At 33.6% G+C, this 20,138-nt stretch overlaps 1 protein-coding gene and 1 pseudogene across 6 annotated transcripts in view; both read right to left on the bottom strand.

Annotated features, from left to right (window-relative positions):
- TBCK (TBC1 domain containing kinase) overlaps nucleotides 1-20,138 on the bottom strand; it is a 225,809-nt gene that overhangs the window by 118,548 nt on the left and 87,123 nt on the right. For all 6 annotated transcript variants that reach the window (XM_042935749.1, XM_042935748.1, XM_042935751.1 and 3 more), the window contains 8 exons: nucleotides 14,046-14,145; nucleotides 8,303-8,352; nucleotides 7,988-8,117; nucleotides 6,913-7,011; nucleotides 5,231-5,293; nucleotides 4,346-4,472; nucleotides 3,113-3,163; nucleotides 1,712-1,795 (listed from right to left, as the gene is read on the bottom strand). In XM_042935749.1, coding sequence (XP_042791683.1) covers nucleotides 1,712-1,795; nucleotides 3,113-3,163; nucleotides 4,346-4,472; nucleotides 5,231-5,293; nucleotides 6,913-7,011; nucleotides 7,988-8,117; nucleotides 8,303-8,352; nucleotides 14,046-14,145 — 704 coding nt within the window. The remainder of the gene's footprint in view (nucleotides 1-1,711; nucleotides 1,796-3,112; nucleotides 3,164-4,345; nucleotides 4,473-5,230; nucleotides 5,294-6,912; nucleotides 7,012-7,987; nucleotides 8,118-8,302; nucleotides 8,353-14,045; nucleotides 14,146-20,138) is intronic.
- On the bottom strand, nucleotides 10,352-11,069 carry LOC122217979 (annotated as a pseudogene).

Genomic DNA, 20,138 nt, shown 5'->3' with positions numbered 1-20,138 from the left:
GTTTAAAAAAATAAACATACCATAAAATAACCTCCCCAACTTCATCCTCTGTGCTAATATAGTAGTATGTACATTTATTTCATTGACTTATAAGTAGTTATTTTCACATTTATTTCCTATATTGGGCTATGAAATCCCTTGGAAAAGGACTGAATGTTACTAACTCTAAGAACTTCTATTCCTTTAGTAGTGCCTGGCAGAGTCAGTGCAGAACAATTAATTATTGGAACACTAAATTAATTGAGACTGCTTCTTTCTTATGTAACATATATGGTCAATACAAAAAATGAACAAATAAACACCTTGGCTGTTGTTTCCTGGGAAAATATACATGAAACATTTACATAATATTAAAGAACATTTACCATAGCTTTGAAAAACTTTAAAATTAGTTACCAATTCAAGATTTCAAACACAAATTTATAGAAATTATAACAGAAAATTAACACTTACAAAAATAAACCTTAAATAATTGTATAGTCTTTTCATTACAGTATTAAATGTTAAAATACATTACTGATTAATCTAACAAACTAAGGATATTTGGGGCCTTTCTGACTAGTTCCTCCAAATTCATGTTGTGTACACTATGGTTTCTCTTTATCTTTGTATATGAAACAAGATCTTATTTATTTGTATAATAAGCCTTTTTAGAGTGTATTAAAGAAGTCTACAGTCAAAGTATAAAAACACATCTTTTTCAAGCTGGAAATTCATTATCAATATAAAACACATCCATTCATCTGTATTATGAAATAGTTGCTAGAAAAATGAAACTTTTTAGAGTTAAATCATTTCTGTATTTTGAAACAGGAAGCTATACAGAACCAAAAGAAAACCCAATGTAATAGAAGCTTTCTAATATGGTCCTCTGAGAGCTAGCCAATGCATTTGATAAGTTCTGTTTTAATTGCTTTTTTGATGATTCTCCAAATACCTTTATCTTTCTTAAAGTACAGCATCTAGCTATGCACTATGCTTTAACAGAAGCCTGATATATTTGGAAAAGTATTATTTCCAGGCCCTTATATATGAGAGACCAATTAATATTATGGGTTCATGTTAGTTTAAAAAAAAATAACAGCATTATTTCTTACTTATACTTAATTGAAGATTAAGAAATCATGTTTTGTGATATACAAATACTCACCTAAATATTTTCTACCTTTAATCTTTTCAGTTTGTTTTGGTCACAATTTGACAAATTATTTGCATTGTATAGCGTCTGAAATCTCTTAGTATAATTCAAGGTGTTATTAAATCCACTCATTTTGGTATTGCTGGAATCTTAAAGAGTATACTGACAATTCTATAATAAATATCACTGATAAAGGTAATAAGGAAACTATAGATAAGTATGGAACACATCTCAATTAATAAAAGATACGCTCTTACAATACATAACTTCATTAATTCTCAGAAGTTGACATTACATGACTCTTGAAGTTATATGGCTTTACTAACTAATTTAAAAGCAAAAAGCACCTTCCTTTCTATAAAACATACTTGTCTTTGGTTATAGTAGTCATTAGAACAATATTGTAATTCTTTATGGATTTGGTAGAAAGACTAAACCTAATGGTCTCTTAATGGGTTTTAGTGATAGATTATCATCATATTTTATTGGGTCACATTCATAAATTTAATTGAGTATTGGTCCTTTGACGTAAGTATTTTCTCTGTAAAAAAACAAGGAAAGACATTTGCTTACCTTGTATTACATGCGAGTTGTCTTTCAAGAAAAAGTTATACAGGTATTTGGGAATAAAAGCAGACATACATGCATAAGCCAAGGCTAAGAAAGAATAGGCAAAGATATACGGTAAATTAGTTAATGAGGCAAATGATGAGCAGTTACTCAGCACATAATCCTTGAATCTACTATTAAACAAGAGTCATGTTAACAATTGATGGAAACACAAAATTAAGGGTGGGGGAAACCCTCTATCCTTTAAAAATAAAGAAAACATTTTGGACAACAAAAGATAACCACCCTACTAAATTTCAATTTCAAACTAGTGTGGCAATCATCCCACAATAATAAAAACTTTCATTACTTAGAACTTTATAATTTAAAAAAATCTCTAAAAATGATCATTATTAATGAGCTATACCAACTTTAAGATCCTTTATTTTTCTGGATACAAACAAAAGAGTCTGAGAACTTTGGATTTAGGAACTCTAGTCATAAATTATTCTTTCAAAGACAGATCTCTTATTCTAGGATCGATGCATGTGATACTAGACTTTGCTTAACTAAACATAGCAAAATCTCTGGTCTAGATTAATGAATATTGACTTCGAAGAGCAGTGTACTTTAAAAATTATTTTAATAGTGAAATTTTAGTTTTCTGGGATTGTGCTATCTCTATTCCTGAAATCTTTATAAATTCTCATATGAAATAGAATTTGAGAAGATGGAGATTCTGAGATTGAGACTTCTAGAGATTCATATTCTATAAGGTAATGGTCTTGTATGTGATATCGTTGGGGATTAGAATCAATTAAATTTAACATATTTTTTGAGAATCCTACTATAAAAGAGACATTATAAGAGGGGGGCAGGAAATTAAAAAAAAAAACCTACCATTTAAAAAAGCTGCGAACCAAAGAAAGGGTTACTATATTACTGTATAAATTACTAAAATACAAAACTTACACAAGATAAATTTTCAGAAATACAAAGTACTGTATGGGTTCAAGAGGAAGGATAAGTCTTCATCAAGGAATGACTGAAATGATCAGCTTTGGAGATACAAGAGCACTACTGATTTCTTTACAAACTGCTTAGAAAGTATATATAGACTAAAGCTAATCTCCAAAGAAGTCAAGTTTTTCTCCAAAGTTTCATTAAGTGGTCACCAAAGAAGATGAATTCATAATCAGATTCTCCCTAAATTTCTAGTTACTGCCTGGTCACAACTAAAACTCTAGTAATAAATTAATCCTTTACATCCTCTAAAGTGAGTCTAGCAGATTATGTCAGAAATTTACAGTATCTACCAGGTAAAGAGAGCAAGAACCTTATAACAAAAACAAAAACCTTTCCTGTATGAATAAAATATTTTAGAATAATATGTATAATGATTGTTTAAATGATAAATAGGCTTACCTTCATTATTAAAATTTAAATATAGGAATGGAGCACAAAGCGAATCAAGACCTGATAGGAAGGGGTTGGGGAAAGAATTCAATAAACATAAATCAGTATAAGTGCATATGTATATACCTTATTCAGCTCCCTGAATTACTGCTATGTAGATTAAGCATTATAAGTATTATCCATCCAGAAACAGATTACATCATGGGGTACTGTGAGGAGTAACTGATAATGACTGGTACATAGTAAATGCCCAATACAAATCAGCTATTATTATCAATATTATTAGTTAGAGAGAGACACACAGTGATAGAAAAATGTAAAATTGATATGAGGCTTAGAATACAGTCCCATTTCTGACCCTGTGTGATCTTGGCAATCACTTAATATCTCCAAGCATATTTCCTTATCTTGAAGATGGAGATTTGTCCTACAAGTTTCTCTGGGATGATGAAAAGAATTCTTTTAAAAATTGTGAAGTAAAATACAAACATATTACGTATTTCTTTTATTGATAATACTACTGTTCATATGTTGTCATGCTGAAGGAAGGTACATAAGTCTATAATTGTTAGGAAGATCTGGAACTCTAAAATGGACAGGGCTAGGAAAAATAATAGCTTCATTTTAAGTTCAGTCAGAAATTGAGATATAAAATATAAAAACTACTGTTCATAACAACTTAAAAAATAGAACTGGGAAGGAAGAATGGGTGTCTGATTCATGAATTTATCAATGGCTACAAAAATAATAATGAGAAAAGCTAAAAATCAAGGATATGGAATATTAAGGTTATTTACAACAGGAGAGATAAATTAAATGAGCAGTTTAGGATGACATCCTGTTCCCTAATATCTAATAACCATGATAACCAAAGTTGTAAATCATTAAATGCCAAGAATATCAACTAGCTCCAAATTATTTATAGTATAATATTATTTCATGATTTGTATAAGCATTAAGAAAAGTATCCCCAAAGATCCCAATAGCACAAAATATTGTTCCTACTCTCCTAATAAACATTATGGCAAATTGTTTCATTAAATATCTTGCATTTAAATAATATCTAGTAGGCATTTAGACAAAGTTTAACAAAAAATTCTCTCAAAAAATAGATCATAGCTTCAGTATCAGCTTTCTTCAAAGCCAAGGATACTTTGATATTTTAATTTTTTAAATTGTCAGTTATTCAACATGCTCCTAATACTTCAAAAAGAGTCTTAATAATTGGGAGAAAAAAGTTACCTTGCCAATACACAAGATCAGGATGAGACACGACCCAGGCTTTTAATACACGCCTAAATTTTGCATGACCTTCTGGTGATGACAGCAGTTCATCGTACTGATGACAACGAGGAATATCCACTTCAATCTAAAATAGCAAAAACAATAAGGTGGAATTGTAATAAAGTGATCTGCAATAAACCCAAGATAACAGAAAGGAAGACTGCATCTTGAATTTCAAAACAGACCACCTACATAATCCTGGTTTCTGAAGTTTTAAAATTTTATATTAGTCCTCTGGAAACACCAAAACAGTTGTGTTTATACTTAAACAAAAAAGCAGATCATTTCTATTGAAAAGGTATGTATTAATATAGTTTTCAAAAAACCTCCCTTTATAAGCTGGTCTAAATAAAGGGCAATTTCTTCAGATAAAAGAGTAAAATTATTGGGGCCCCTAGGTGGCTCAGTCAGTTAAGCATCTGACTCTTGATTCTGGCTCAGGTCATGATCCCAGGGTCATGGGTTTGAGACCTGCATCGGCCTCTGCACTGAGCATGAAACCTGCTTAAGATTCTCTCTCTCTCTCTCTCTCTCTCTCTCTCTCTCTCTCTCTCTCTCTCTCTTTCTGTTCCTCTGCCTCTTTCCCCTGCTTGTGCTTTCTCTAAAACTTAAAAAAAAAAATTATAAATAAATAAATAACAATTATTAGGAAAAGTTACTTAAACTCCTTTAAGGAACAGTTCTAACTCAATAAATTGTAATTAGTAAGAACTATGCTTACTCTACCACCATATGCATATAGTGGCTGCTGATTATTCCTACTCAAGAAAATTCCTCCTGTCTTCTAAAAGTTAAAGATTTGTCAGAATTATCTTAGGTTGTTTAAGAAAATCTAAATCATACTTGTCTATCTGTAGGAATTGGAGTGTCTTTATCAATTGCATCATATTTGGCATGGATAGCCCCCTGCAAAAAATAAGAGAAGATATAATTCATCATATCCTTAATAAATTATTAACTTAGGCAAAATATAGTTTTTATAAACATCTATCTTTGAAAACACACCCAATTATAGATATGCACATTCAAACCCAAAGCATCATTTTAGAAAAATTCTCTACATCTGTGACATTCTGTGATAAATGTCCATGATAATATTCCATTTTGCTTAGGCAGACATTTGAATTATACACACAAATGACAAATATGTTGAGTCACTCAGCTAATGAGTATGCTTAGCTGTTCTTCCAGTCTCCACAACACAGCACAGCACAGCCTTAATGCTCTATTCATTGTTATCTCAAACATAGTAAGTTTCATGAAGAAATTAAAAAGAAAAAAGGGGGGGGGGTAGTCATCCCTTGAGAAATTTTCCTGTTAAAGTTGAAAATAAAAGCAAAAATAAAATAAAACTGTTTGAAGGAGTTCAGCACTAGGAGGAAAAGATTTGGGATAAAGAATGAAATACCATGTGGAACCCCTAATGGAATCATTAAGGGATTAAAGAGATCATTTGCATTTTCCATTTATACCACTACAGAAGGAATAATTGAATAAACCACTTTAAATTTTGGTCATGTTCTACACAACCAAATATAGAACAATTCTTCTTAATTCTCTGGTTTACTATAATGGTATAAAAGAGCTAGGAATTTGGGGTTCAAACTCTGATATTATAGGATATGTCAACATCTCTGGCACATCTATTTTATGAGATATTTGGACAACCTGACCTTGGAAGTCATCTTGAACTTTAGCATTATATGGTTCTACAGTTCAAATTATTATCATATGGTATGGAACAATAGGTATTCTCATAAAACAACCAACTAAACTCAAAGGTATTTATAGACTTTCACCAAAAAAAAATCAGGAATAAAGAAAATAATTCTTTCAATGGAGAGTTAAAAGGCTTAAATATACTTGGGAGAACTCACACACCAAAAAATAGGTGATGGATATCCATAAGATATCTTTAACAGAATCTAGGAAAGCAGGATGACAAAGAAATTGACAGGAAATGAAAAAATTTGGCAATGATTTGGCCCATTATCAAGACTACTGTCAACAAAGTCTCTATTAGTACCACAAGTCACCCTAATAATGTGACACCTCTCTTTTTCTCACTGCCACAGATAAGGTATTATAGAAGACAAAGTAGCTATTTCTCTCGGCAGCATGTACTAAAAGGCACTAAATTATATTAATGATTTTTGACAAGGTTCAAATTGGAATGGAAGATTTCTCCCATCTTAGAACTACCTATAAATAGGCAATCCTATTTGTAAATGAACATATTCAAAAGGACAATATAACTGATATATATTTTAAATATTCTGATTTGACCTCTATTAAATGAAATATTAAATAGCATAAATCTAACAAGACTTCAATCATATTTTTCTATTCTATCTAGTCTATTCTTTTCCTCTATTCCTTTCACTAAAAATTGTCAAATAATCTTAATACTCAAATTTTACTATGTAATTTTTTAACAACATGGAAAATAGTTATTCAGAAAGCACTTTCCTTCTTCCTTCTTTCTTAATATTATTAATCAACCTCTAACCTCTTTTCTTTCTTACCTCAACTCCCAGAAGAGCAGCCCAGGTTAAACCTCTCATAAGAGGAGGAATGTCAACTCGTGCTTCCTTCCAGATTTGATTTTTTTTATATGGATAAGCCTATAGACAAAAAAAGATATGAAAAAAATCTCAAGTAGCCAAGTGCCATCTTTTAATGTAAACAATGACAGAGTTAAAAGTGACCTGAAATAAATTTCCAAGTATCTGAAATTATTTTGCCTGGTATTAATAATACATATAAGTTAGTAATGGAATAGTTCCCTATCCTCTGTAGACCTTATATAATACAGTCAAAGAGAGGAGCTGAATCTCCTGTTTTTAATCATTCCTCTCTGTTTTGTGCTCTGGAAGAATTATGAATGACTCTTATGGAGAATAATATTACCAGTCTCATATGGGTTAAATAACGCATAAGGCACTTTGTAAAATATCAAGTGATACAGAAAGTATTCAATAAATAAAAATTATTATTAAGGTTACTTCTATAAGCTTACATATAAATTTGTCTTTATAAATTTGTGCTTTAGGAGGCATTTCTAGAAGAGAATTAATAGGACACAGGGTATGGATGTTGTTGAGGCTTTTAATACATAATTTAAAATAGATTTATAGAATGTTTCAACCAACTTAACACTCCAAAAGAATGAGAGTTCCAATCTCAATATACATTTGCTCACTTTGATAATTCAATATGAAAAATAAAGGTCTATATTTTTTCATTCCTGGTGAGGATACACATTTTGAATAGACTTATTGACTAGTTGTATTTCTATTATGTTTTTTTACCCATTTCTCTGTTCCAATGATCGTCCTTTTTCCTGTTTATTTTTAAGTGTTCTTTAAATAGCAAGGATATTAATTAATCTTTTGTCTATGGTTTTGTATAGATGCCTTCATCTTGTTTTACTTTTTAATTTTATTTACTATAAACATGAGTCATTTTTAGTATTAAAGTTAAGCATATAAGATAGGTCATAAGAATTAGTGTTCTCATGACCTTGAGATTCCCTAAGAATTATTAATGAAATAAAAAATAAAGATTGTATATGGGCTCTTTACATTTTTGAATCCCTACCTTTAGCAGCCTGTCAAAGAGAATGATTCTGTTTAGCTGGTACTCTGTGTCCCTCTCTCTGATGATTAAAGGGAGAGTGGCAGCTGCAGACAACTCATTATTGCTGTTTGAATGAGGTAAATTAGACTGGCTATAAAAGAGAAACAAAAGCAGAAAAACTGACCAAACTTATAAAATTAAAAAAAAACAAAACACCACATTTTTGTACTCTATTTAGGAAATAATTTTCAAAGAAAATGTGCAAGCTTCTTATCAATTTAATATAAACAGAAAAGAAAAATAATGGTAAAAGAATATATATATATATATACTCACTCATCTTCAAGTAGTGGGTAAAATGCTTCTCCACCAACATCTTTTAATCTCTGAATTTAAAGAGAAAATATTTATGATATTTAAGATCTGAGACAGAAACACTATTCTTTATTTTTAAAAAATATGTAAAAGTTAGATATTTATGAAGATACCAAAAAACTATAAGACAGAATCTAAAATTCATTCCTATCATAAACATGCAACTATACCAAGCCTCTAGTAAGTTTAGCTGTGAAGAATATTCTTTGTTTTTGATTTTTTACCTTGGGAATTTCTTATAAATGTTAGACACTGATTATGACAGTTTTCCAAACACAATGCAGAATTACTAACATTAGTATAAAACTGAATAAATGGAGACATTTTTAAATCATATGAATATTATGTAAAAAAAAAAGGTACCTTTTAACACATACCCCTTAATTTAAAACTGAAGTCAGATTTATTTTTGCTTTGACATTGACACAAACTAAGACAAAAGGTGCTAATAAAAAGGATTCAAAAGAATTTCTTACATCATACTTTGAATGTGCATGATTCAAATAGCTGGTAAATCAATTGGCAAAATTCAATTTTCTTATTTTTTTTTCACAAACTTATTACAATAACTGTTATTCCAAATAATAATATTGCCAGGATTATAGATATTCTTTAAAAACATAAGAAGGCAGGCAGTAGTAAAGTAAAATCTTAGACACATCCTAAGTAGGGTGATTAAAGTTAATGCTGTCTTGCCTGCTGCTCTGTTCTTCAGTCCAATGTCCAACTTGAGGGCCAAGTACCTGTTCCTGTGGGGACTGACACAGAAGTTCAAGCTCTGTGTGTAGGCAGCATTGATCTTCCATTGATTAGAGTTATTGTGCACTCACCCATGTGAGTTATTCTCAGAATTTTTTAAAGCCAAAGAAAAATCTTTTACCCACAACTAAGAACCTGGCAAACAAGGAATTTATGCCTGGCTTTTCTCTCAGTTCTGATGTGCCATAGATTTTATCCCACTTTGCCTCTAAATTTTAGGTATCTCTTTCATGGATTTTGATACTAAGTAGAAGAATAAGATTTTCCCAAATTTTGCTGCATTATTAATATGCACATTGTTTTAAAGTTTGGATTATACTGTCCTAAAAATCATAGATTTTAAGTGTCTCTTCTGCTTTTTTTGGTACCAAAAATTTGTACTTAAGAGAAAAATACAGAAAAGTCTAAGGTAAAAATTGTTATTTGGTCTCCATATTATTTTAAAAATCAGAAACATAAATAACTTTTTTTGTAACACTATTTTATTTGGAGTGAACCCTTTTCAGTATCCCTAAACTGTGAACAATGGGAAATGGAAGTATCAAAGGAAACACATCAGAGATGTGACAAAAACCTTTACATTTTTTTTATTGCCTTTATACAATCAGTGCATATTTAAGTAAAACAATTTACTATCAGGCAAACATTTTTGCATATGCTGTCTTCTTTTTTTTTTAATTTTAATGTTTATTTATTTACTTTTGATAGAGAGAGCACAAGTGGGGAAGGACAGAGACAGAAAGAGAGACACCGAATCCGAAGCAGGCTCCAGCTCTGAGATGTCAGTGCAGAGCCTGACGTGGGGCTCAAACTCACAAACGGAGAGATCATGACCTGAGCTGAAATGAGACAGTCAACCAACTGAGCCACCTAGGTGCCCCTATGCTGTCTTCTCTTTATCTTTCTGTGCCTTTATCTTGTCTGACTTTCAGCAATTCTGCCTGGATGACTTTATCTTCTGGTGCTGTCTCCCGAGCTTTCTTAAGTTCAGCTAATGCTTGATGGTATTCTTTTAATCCTTGTCATCCTTGAGCTCTACAGTACAATGCTTTAGTATTTGATGGGTCTAGTTCAAGAGCTTCCAAGTAATTCTCAATTGTTCCCTGCCAATTTGACATCTTCAGTTTATAAGCACCAATGTTCGGCATGCAATTTAAAGCTATAGGTTGCAGCTTCGATCTATCTGCTTTCTTAGTAACAGCCATGAACGTTTCACATATCTTAAAACTTTTGTGTTTTCTTAGTGGCCATCTCCCAGTTCTGGGATTTGAAAAAAGTATTTCTAATATTTTTTTTTTAAGTTTTCTGTTATTAGTAAAATTTTATCTATATCTTTTAAGTCTCTATCTGCATCCTCAGGGAAATCTGGATGACTGTCACCAGAACATCTATTGGGATTATGTCCCAATCATTCCCCTCCTTCAATTCCCCACATTCTGTAGTAACACACAATTTGGCAGGTTTTTCACCTTTTACTTCTACATTTTCCAGTATCCTTGCCACACCCATTTCTTTAATTACTTGACCAAATACCACATGTTTCCTTCCAAATGAGGAGTGGGATCTGTTGTGATAAGAACTGAGAACCATTTGTATCGCAGACCACATTTGCCATGCTCAATAAACCTTCCTGGTTAAGCTTGTAAGAGAAATTTTCATCCTCCACCTGTCCCATCAATATTTTCTCCACCTGTCCCATTTTGTTTTGAGAAGTCTCTACCCTGAATCATAAATTTCTTAATAATTCGATGGAAAGGGCATCCTTGAAATGGAGAGGTTTCCAGTGGTGAGTCCAATGCCTTTTTCTCCTCTACACAATGCACAGAAATTTTCTACAGTTTTGGGTACAACATCTGCAAACAATTCTAAGACAATTCAACCAACTCACTGCCCTCCGATGTCCACGTCAAAGAAGACTCAGGGATTGCTGGGGGTTGGAGGGCTTAGTTTTGGGGGATGGGTGTGACATTTTGAATTGCATATACACATGGGAGAGAACTCAGAGAACCTTGTGGACACCTGGAAGCTCAACCCAAAAGTAACTTTCTCTCTCTCCCTCTCTCTCTCGTTTTGATTAATAATTATAGAAAAAAAGTATTTTAAATTTCAAAAGTGGAAATATAAGGCAATTGAGAAAGTAAAATTGAAATCTTGTATTCATTTAACTTATGTTTACATAGTTTGGGTTATATTTAAATCTTTTTAAAAACTTTTTTTAATGTTTATTTATTTTTTGAGAGAGAGACAGAGCATAAGCCAGGGAGGGGCAGAGAGCGAGGGAGACATAGAATCCGAAGCAGGCTTCAGGCTCGGAGCTGTCAGCACAGAGCCTGATGTGGGGCTTGAACTCACAAACTGTGAGATCATGATCTGAGCCGAAGTCAGACTGAGCCATCCAGGTGCCCCTACTTTGGGTTATATTTAAATTAAAGAAACAATATATACAATGGAATATTACTCAACCATTAAAAATAATGAAATCTCGCCATTTGCAATGCCTGGATGCAGCTAAAGTGCATTATGCTTAGTGAAATAAGTCCATCAGAGAAAGACAAATACCATATGATTTCACTCATATGTAGAATTTAAGAAACAAAGCAGAAGAACATGTGGGAAGGGGAAAAAAAAGAAAGAAGCAAACCATAAGAGACTTTTAATGACAAAGAACAAACAAGGTTGGTGGAGGGAGGTGGGTGGGGAGATGGGCTAGATGGGTGATGGGCATTAAGGAAGCACTTGTGAATGAGGAGCACTGGGCGTTATATGTAAGTGATGAATCATGAAATTCTACTCTTGAAACCAGTATTACAGTATATGTTAACAAACTAGAATTTAAATAAAAACCTTAAAAAAATAAACAAATTAAGAGTAAAATCAAGTCAGTTGAAAACATACATTTGGATATAGTTTATTGTTTGTTGCTTTGTACTGTTATTTATGTAACCCACTATATACGTTCGTCTTTAAAGAGATGATAAGTTTAGTGTATCAAGTAGTAGTAATTATATATTTAAATTTTCTATTCCTTGCATCATGGAAAATAAGAGATTCTAATTCTCTCCTACTATATAATTTCTAAAATACTAAATGACAGGAAAAGCCTAAAAATGTAAGAAAAATGCAGTGATAGACCCAAAGCTGGGCTTAGAGAGAAAAGTTATAAGCTATCAATAAAGTGTATTGATAATTGTGGCCTGGGGTTTTAGAGCACAATGGGACAAAGACTTGGGCACCTGATTTACAGGGAGCCAGACTAGAGGAGACCCTGCTACATTCAAGTAAAGAAAAAACTGTGGTCGTTGGGTATATCCAACTTTAGCCATCTCCAGTCACTGATGTGGGGAAGAATACCCAATTCTAACTCCCTTTAGCCATCTTGTCTCTCCTAACAGGGTAAAGAAGGAAGCTGAGAAGTGTATGCGAAGGTCATGGCCAGAGACACAGGTTCACTAAAAGGCTGAGACCTAATCATAGGATTATAGAACTCTTTCCCTTCCCTTCCCTTCTTTACTTCCATGTCAATAGAACTCCTATGTAAAAGGGAATTCCAGCTGAAAGAAAAGGCCTCAGACCCCATTTTAAAAAGTCTCTAGGGAGACCCAAAGACACCAAGTGGAACAAGAACAAGGGTAGCTGAGGAAATTTTAGATTCTGACAAAAAAGCTACACAAATAATAAACAGCTAGATAAACATGACATCTTGAGCTAATGCCTATATACCACAGATTCTTTTACTGGAAAATTATGTCAAGGTTTCAACAAAAAATTGCAGGGCATGCTAAAATGTGAAAAAGACACTCTGAAGAAATAAAGCAAGCTTCAGAACCAGCTTCAGCTATGGCAGAGAGTTTGGAATTATCAGGCCAGCAATTTAAAATAACTATGATTAATATGCTAAGGGCTCTACAGAAAAAAGTGGACAACATGTAAGAACAGGTGGGTAATATAAGCATAGAGGTAAAAATTCTAATAAAGAATCAAAAGATGTAACCTAGGTGTTATAGAAACATCAGAAGAAGGAGAAAGAAAGAAACAGAAGAAATATTTGAAATAATAATGACAGAAGTTTTCAAAATTAAAGACATCAAATAACAAAGATCTAGGAAACTTAGAACATCAAGCAGCATAAATACCAAAAGAAAATCTACACCTAGGAATATCATATAAAGGACACCATCAAAAGGTAAAGGAAGAGCCACAGATTTGAAGATATATGCACTACATATAGCCAACAAAAACTCCATATTTGGAATATATATTTCAAAGTCCTCAAATCAATAAGAAATCACTCAGTAAAAAAATTGACAAAAGATATGAACTAGTAATGTAGTATAGAAGAGGTAAGCAGGATGCTAAGAAATATGAAGAGACTCATAAGTGCATTAAAATCAGGGAATTAAAATTAGTATTATAGAAATTTACTATTCTACACCTTTTAGGACAACAATTTTAAAAAAATGTTTGTTTACTTTGAAAGAGGTGTGTGTGTGTGGTGGGGGAGGGTGGGACAGAGAGGGAATCCCAAGCAGGCTCTGTCTCTGTCAGTGCAGAGACCGATGTGGGGCTCAATCTCATGAACTGTGAGATCATGACCTGAGCTGAAATCAAGAGTCATATGCTTAACCAACTGAGCCAACCAGGCACGCCTAGAGCAATAATTTTTAAATATTTGATAATACCATGTGTTATCATTTATATGGAAAATGAGAAATCTTATTCAATGATGGTAAAAAGATAAACAGATACAACTACTTTTGTGAATGATCGGACAACATACATAAAGCTGATGATGCATAGATCCTATTTCCCAACAATGTCACTCCAGGGCACATACTTTGAAGAAATTCTGACATATTTTATGAGATTAGGGAGGCATTCAAGGGTTCATGTGTAAGGTTTCATTAAAAAAATATCTGAGGCAGATTTGTCAAAACACCATTCTTACATTCCTTAGCTGGCATAATGACAACGTCACAGTGGTGTCATCCAACAGTGAGCTTCTGTCTCGACCTTGCCCAAAGCTTTCACCATCTTCAAAGAGAAAACTGAAAGGAGATTAAAAAAGATCATTATCTTAATGAGCACACAAAATCTGATTTATTGTTTCTTCTGCAAAATAAAATTTATTCCAAATCATCAATCCTTCATTAAAAAAAAAAATAAATTTTAGACTTAATGGGTTAATTAAAAATATGTAATTGCTGGTTGAAATTTCACCCAACAATTCTTCTTAAATATAAGTTGACTTGGTCTGAATATGGTATACAAATAAAAAGCATTTTAGGAACACAAGAGTAGGATTTATCCTCTTCGTTCATGCAGATTCAATGCTAAAATTACTCTCTTGATACTATTTATATGTGCTACTGAGGAAGTTTATATGAGTGAAAAATGATAAAAGAAGAAACATCACAATAGTAAATTCTTGAGAAGAAGGATAGTGAATAATAAATACATAAATTTTTAGGATTTCAGAGAATTAATTTTGAGAATTTACATATACTTGGAATTTCCATCATCTTATATTCTGGTGTTCTGCTTAATTCAATGTGTGAGAAATATAACTGACTTAAAAATCAGTTTAAGAGGGAGAAAAAGTAGAGAACCAGCGATCTATTCAAATAACCTAAAAATTTAACATGTGAAGAAAATATGACCAGCAGGCGATTTTCCTTGTTACCTACAATGAACAAATCTGTCCTAAAATGTAAAATTAAAATTTAAAGCACTGGTGTAAACTCAGGAGATTGAGGTTCACATCTTTATGAACAAATATAAAGAGCAATGGAACAGTAACAACTTTGGTTCTTAGAGTTCTACTGTTAATTTAGCTTTCAATCTAATTTATATATGATGTCCAAGATATTATGCAGTTCTGCAGTTTTCTCAACAGTGATTTAGCACCATGCTGATTTCTAGGACAAGCAACAAAGCCATAGAGTACATTTACATTTACAAATGTAATTGGAAATAAAAAAGTTACTCATATTTATTAACTCTCTTGAATATTACTATTCTTTTTCATAATTTTTTTTAAATATGAAATTTATTGTCAAATTGGTTTGCATACAACACCCAGTGCTCATCCCAACAGGTGCCCTCCTCAATACCCATCACCCACCCTCTCCTCCCTCCCACCACTCATCAACCCTCTGTTCTCAGTTTTTAAGAGTCTCTTATGTTTTGGCTCTCTCCCTCTCTAACATCTTTTTTTTTTTTTTTCCTTCCCCTGCTTCATGGTCTTCTGTTAAGTTTCTCAAGGTCCCCATATGAGTGAAAACATATGGTATCTTTCTCTGTATGACTTATTTCACTTAGCATAACACTCCAGTTCCATCCACGTTGCTACAAAGGCCATATTTCATTCTTTCTCATTGCCACATAGTATTCCATTGTGTATATAAACCACAATTTCTTTATCTGTTCATCACTTGATGGACATTTAGGCTCTTTCCATAATTTGGCTATTGTTGAAAGCGCTGCTATAAACATTGGGGTGCAAGTGCCCCTATGCATCAGCACTCCTGTATCCCTTGGGTAAATTCTTAGCAGTGCTACTGCTGGGTCATAGAGTAGACCTATTTTTAATTTTTTGAGGAAACTCCACACTGTTTTCCAGATCGGCTGCACCAGTTTGCATTCCCACCAATAGTGCAAGAGGGTTCCCGTTTCTCCATATCCTCTCCAGCATCAATAGCCTCCTGATTTGTTCATTTTAGCCATTCTGACTGGTGTGAGGTGGTTATCTGAGTGTGGTTTTGATTTGTATTTCCCTGATGAGGAACGATGTTGAGCATCTTTTCATGTGCCTGTTGGCCATCTGGATGTCTTCTTTAGAAAAGTGCCTATTCACATCTTCTGCCCATTTTTTCACTGGATTATTTGTTTTTCGGGTGTAGAGTTTGGTGAGTTCTTTATAGATTTTGGATACTAGCCCTTTATCTGATAGGTCATTTGCAAATATCTTTTCCCATTCTGTCGGTTGCCTTTTAGTTTTGTTGATTGTTTCCTTTGCTGTGCAGAAGCTTTTTATCTTCGTGAGGTCCCAATAGTTCATTTTTGCTTTTAATTCCCTTGCCTTTGGGGATGTGTCAAGTAAGAAATTGCTGCCGCTGAGGTCAGAGGGGTTTCTTCCTGCTTTCTCCTCTAGGGTTTTGATGGTTTCCTGTCTCACATTCAGGTCCTTCATCCATTTTGAGTTTATTTTGTGAATGCTGTAAGAAAGTGGTGTAGTTTCATCCTTCAGCATGTTGCTGTCCAGTTCTCCCAGCACCATTTGTTAAAAAGACTGTCTTTTTTCCATTGGATATTCTTTCCTGCTTTGTCAAAGATTAGTTGGTCGTACTTTTGTGGGTTTAATTCTGGGGTTTCTATTCTATTCCATTGGTCTATGTGTCTGTTTTTGTGCCAATACCATGCTGTCTTGATGATTACAGCCTTGTAGTAGAGGCTAAAGTCTGGGATTGTGATGCCTCCTGCTTTGGTCTTCTTCAAAATTACTTTGGCTATTCGGGGTCTTTTATGGTTCCATACAAATTTTAGGATTGCTTGTTCTAGCTTCAAGAAGAATGCTGGTGCAATTTTGATTGGGATTGCATTGAATGTGTAGATAGCTTTGGTGGTATTGACATTTTAACAATATTTATTCTTCCAACCCATGAGCACGGAATGTTTTTCCATTTCTTTATATCTTCTTCAATTTCCTTCATAAGCTTTCTATAGTTTTCAGCATACAGATCTTTTACATCTTCGATTAGGTTTATTCCTAGGTATTTTATGCTTGGTGCAATTGTGAATGGGATCAGTTTCTTCATTTGTCTTTCTGTTGCTTCATTATTAGTGCATTAGAATGCAACTGATTTCTGTACATTGATTTTGTATCCTGCGACTTTGCTGAAATCATGTATCAGTTCTAGCAGACTTTTGGTGGAGTCTATCGAGTTTTCCATGTATAGTATCATGCCATCTGCAAAAAGTGAAACCTTGACTTCATCTTTGCCAATTTTGATGCCTTTGATTTCCTTTTGTTGTCTGTTTGCTGATGCTAGCACTTCCAACACTATGTTAAACAACAGCGGTGAGAGTGGACATCCCTGTCATGTTCCTGATCTCAGGGGGAAAGCTCTGTTTTTCCCCATTGAGGATGATATTAGCTGTGGGCTTTTCATAAATGGCTTTTATGATGTTTAAGTATGTTCCTCCTATCCCGACTTTCTCGAGGGCTTTTATTAAGAAAGCATGCTGAATTTTGTCAAATGCTTTTTCTGCATCGATTGACAGGATAATATGGTTCTTATCTTTTCTTTTATTGATGGGATGTATTACATTGATTGATTTGTGAATGTTGAAGCAGCCCTGCAGCCCAGGAATGAATCCCACTTGATCATGGTGAATAATTCTTTTTATATGCTGGTGAATTCGATTTGCTAGTATCTTATTGAGAATTTTTGCATCCATATTCATCAGGATATTGGTCTGTAGTTCTCTTTTTTTACTGGGTCTCTGTCTGGTTTAGGAATCAAAGTAATTCTGGCTTCATAGAATGAGTCTGGAAGTTTTCCTTCCCTTTCTATTTTTTGGAACAGCTTGAGAAGGATAGGTATTATCTCTGCTTCAAATGTCTGGTAGAATTCCCCAGGGAAGCCATCTGGTCCTGGACTCTTATTTGTTGGAAGATTTTTGATAACTGATTCAATTTCTTTGCCAGTTATGGGTCTGTTCAAGTTTTTTATTTCCTCCTGTTTGAGTTTTGGAAGTGTGTGGGTGTTTAGGAATTTGTCCATTTCTTCCAGGTTGTCCAGTTTGTTGGCATATAATTTTTCATAGTATTACCTGATAACTGCTTGTATTTCTGAGAGATTGGTTGTAATAATTCCATTTCCATTCATGATTTTATCTATTTGGGTCATCTCCCTTTTCTTTTTGAGAAGCCTGACTAGAGGTTTATCAATTTTGTTTATTTTTTCAAAAAACCAACTCTTGGTTTCATTGATCTGCTCTACTGTTTTTTAAGACTCTATATTGTTTATTTCTGCTCTGATATTTATTATTTCTCTTCTTCTGCTGGGTATGGGGTGTCTTTGCTGTTCTGCTTCTATTTCCTTTCGGTGTGCTGTTAGATTTTGTATTTGGGATTTTTCTTGTTTCTTGGGATAGGCTTGGATTGCAATGTATTTTCCTCTCAGGACTGCCTTCGCTGCATCCCAAAGTGTTTGGATTGTTGTATTTTCATTTTCGTTTGTTTCCATATATTTTTTAATTTCTTCTCTAATTGCCTGGTTGACCCATTCATTCTTTAGTAGGGTGTTCTTTAACCTCCATGCTTTTGGAGGTTTTCCAGACTTTTTCCTGTGGTTGATTTCAAGCTTCATAGCCTTGTGGTCTGAAAGTATGCATGGTATGATCTCAATTCTTGTATACTTATGAAGGGCTGTTTTGTGACCCAGTATGTGATCTATCTTGGAGAATGTTCATGTGCACTTGATAAGAAAGTATATTCTGTTGTTTTGGGATGCAGAGTTCTAAATATATCTGTCAAGTCCTTCTGATCCAATGTATCATTCAGGACCCTTGTTTCTTTACTGACCATGTGTCTAGATGATCTATCCATTTCTGTAAGTGGGGTGTTAAAGTCCCCTGCAATTACCACATTCTTATCAATAAGGTTGCTTATGTTTGTGAGTAATTGTTTTATATATTTGGGGGCTCCCGTATTTGGCGCATAGACATTTATAATTGTTAATTCTTCTTGATGGATAGACCCTGTAATTATTATATAATGCCCTTCTTCATCTCTTGTTACAGCCTTTAAAGTCTAGTTTGTCTGATATAGGTATGGGTATTCCAGCTTTCTTTTGACTTCCAGTAGCATGATAGATAGTTCTCCATCCCCTCACTTTCAATCCTAAGGTGTCCTCAGGTCTAAAATGAGTCTCTTGTAGACAGCAAACAGATGGGTCTTGTTTTTTTATCCATTCTGATACCCTATGTCTTTTGGTTGGCTCATTTAGTCCATTTACATTCAGTGTTATTATAGAAAGATATGGGTTTAGAGTCATTGTGATGTCCGTAGGTTTCATGCTTGTAGCGATGTCTCTGGTACTTTGTCTCACAGGATCCCCCTGAGGATCTCTTGTAGGGCTGGTTTAGTGGTGACGAATTCCTTCAGTTTTTGTTTGTTTGGGAAGACCTTTAGCTCTCCTTCTATTCTAAATGACAGACTTGCTGGATAAAGGATTCTCGGCTGCATATTTTTCTGTTCATCACATTGAAGATTTCCTGCCATTCCTCTCTGGCCTGCCAAGTTTCAGTAGATAGGTCTGTCACTAGTTTTATCGGTCTCCCTTTATACGTTAGAGCATGTTTATCCCTAGCTGCTTTCAAAATTTTCTCTTTATCCTTGTATTTTGCCAGTTTCACTATGATATGCCATGCAGAAGATGGATTCAAGTTACATCTGAAGGGAGTTCTCTGTGCCTCTTGGATTTCAATGCCTTTTTCCTTCCCCAGATCAGGGAAGTTCTCATTTATGATTTGTTCAAGTACACCTTCAGCCCCTTTCTCTCTCTCTTCCTCTTTTGGAATTCCTATTATACGGATATTGTTCCATTTCATTGCATCACTTAGTTCTCTAATTCTCCCCTCAAACTCCTGGATTTTTTTTATCTTTTTCTCAGCTTCCTCTTTTTCCATAATTTTATCTTCTAATTCACCTATTCTCTCCTCTGCCACTTCAATCTGAGCTGTAGTTGCCTCCATTTTTATTTTGCACCTCATTTATAGCATTTTTTTTTAGCTCTCATGACTATTTCTTAGTCCCTTGATCTCTGTAGCAATAGATTCTTTGCTGTCCTCTATACTTTTCTCAAGCCCAGCTATTAATTTTATGACTATTATTGTAAATTCATGTTCTGTTATATTGCTTAAATCGTTTTTGATCAATTCGTTAGATGTCTCTACTTCCTGGAGTTTTTTTGAGGAGAGTTCTTCTATTTTGTCATTTTGGATAGTCCCTGGGGTGGCGCAGAACTGCAGGGCA

Source organism: Panthera leo, chromosome B1, assembly GCF_018350215.1.
Source record: "Panthera leo isolate Ple1 chromosome B1, P.leo_Ple1_pat1.1, whole genome shotgun sequence".
NCBI lineage: Eukaryota > Metazoa > Chordata > Mammalia > Carnivora > Felidae > Panthera > Panthera leo.
The sequence above is the reverse complement of the archived record's forward strand: the minus strand, read 5'-3'. Positions and strand labels throughout refer to the sequence as shown.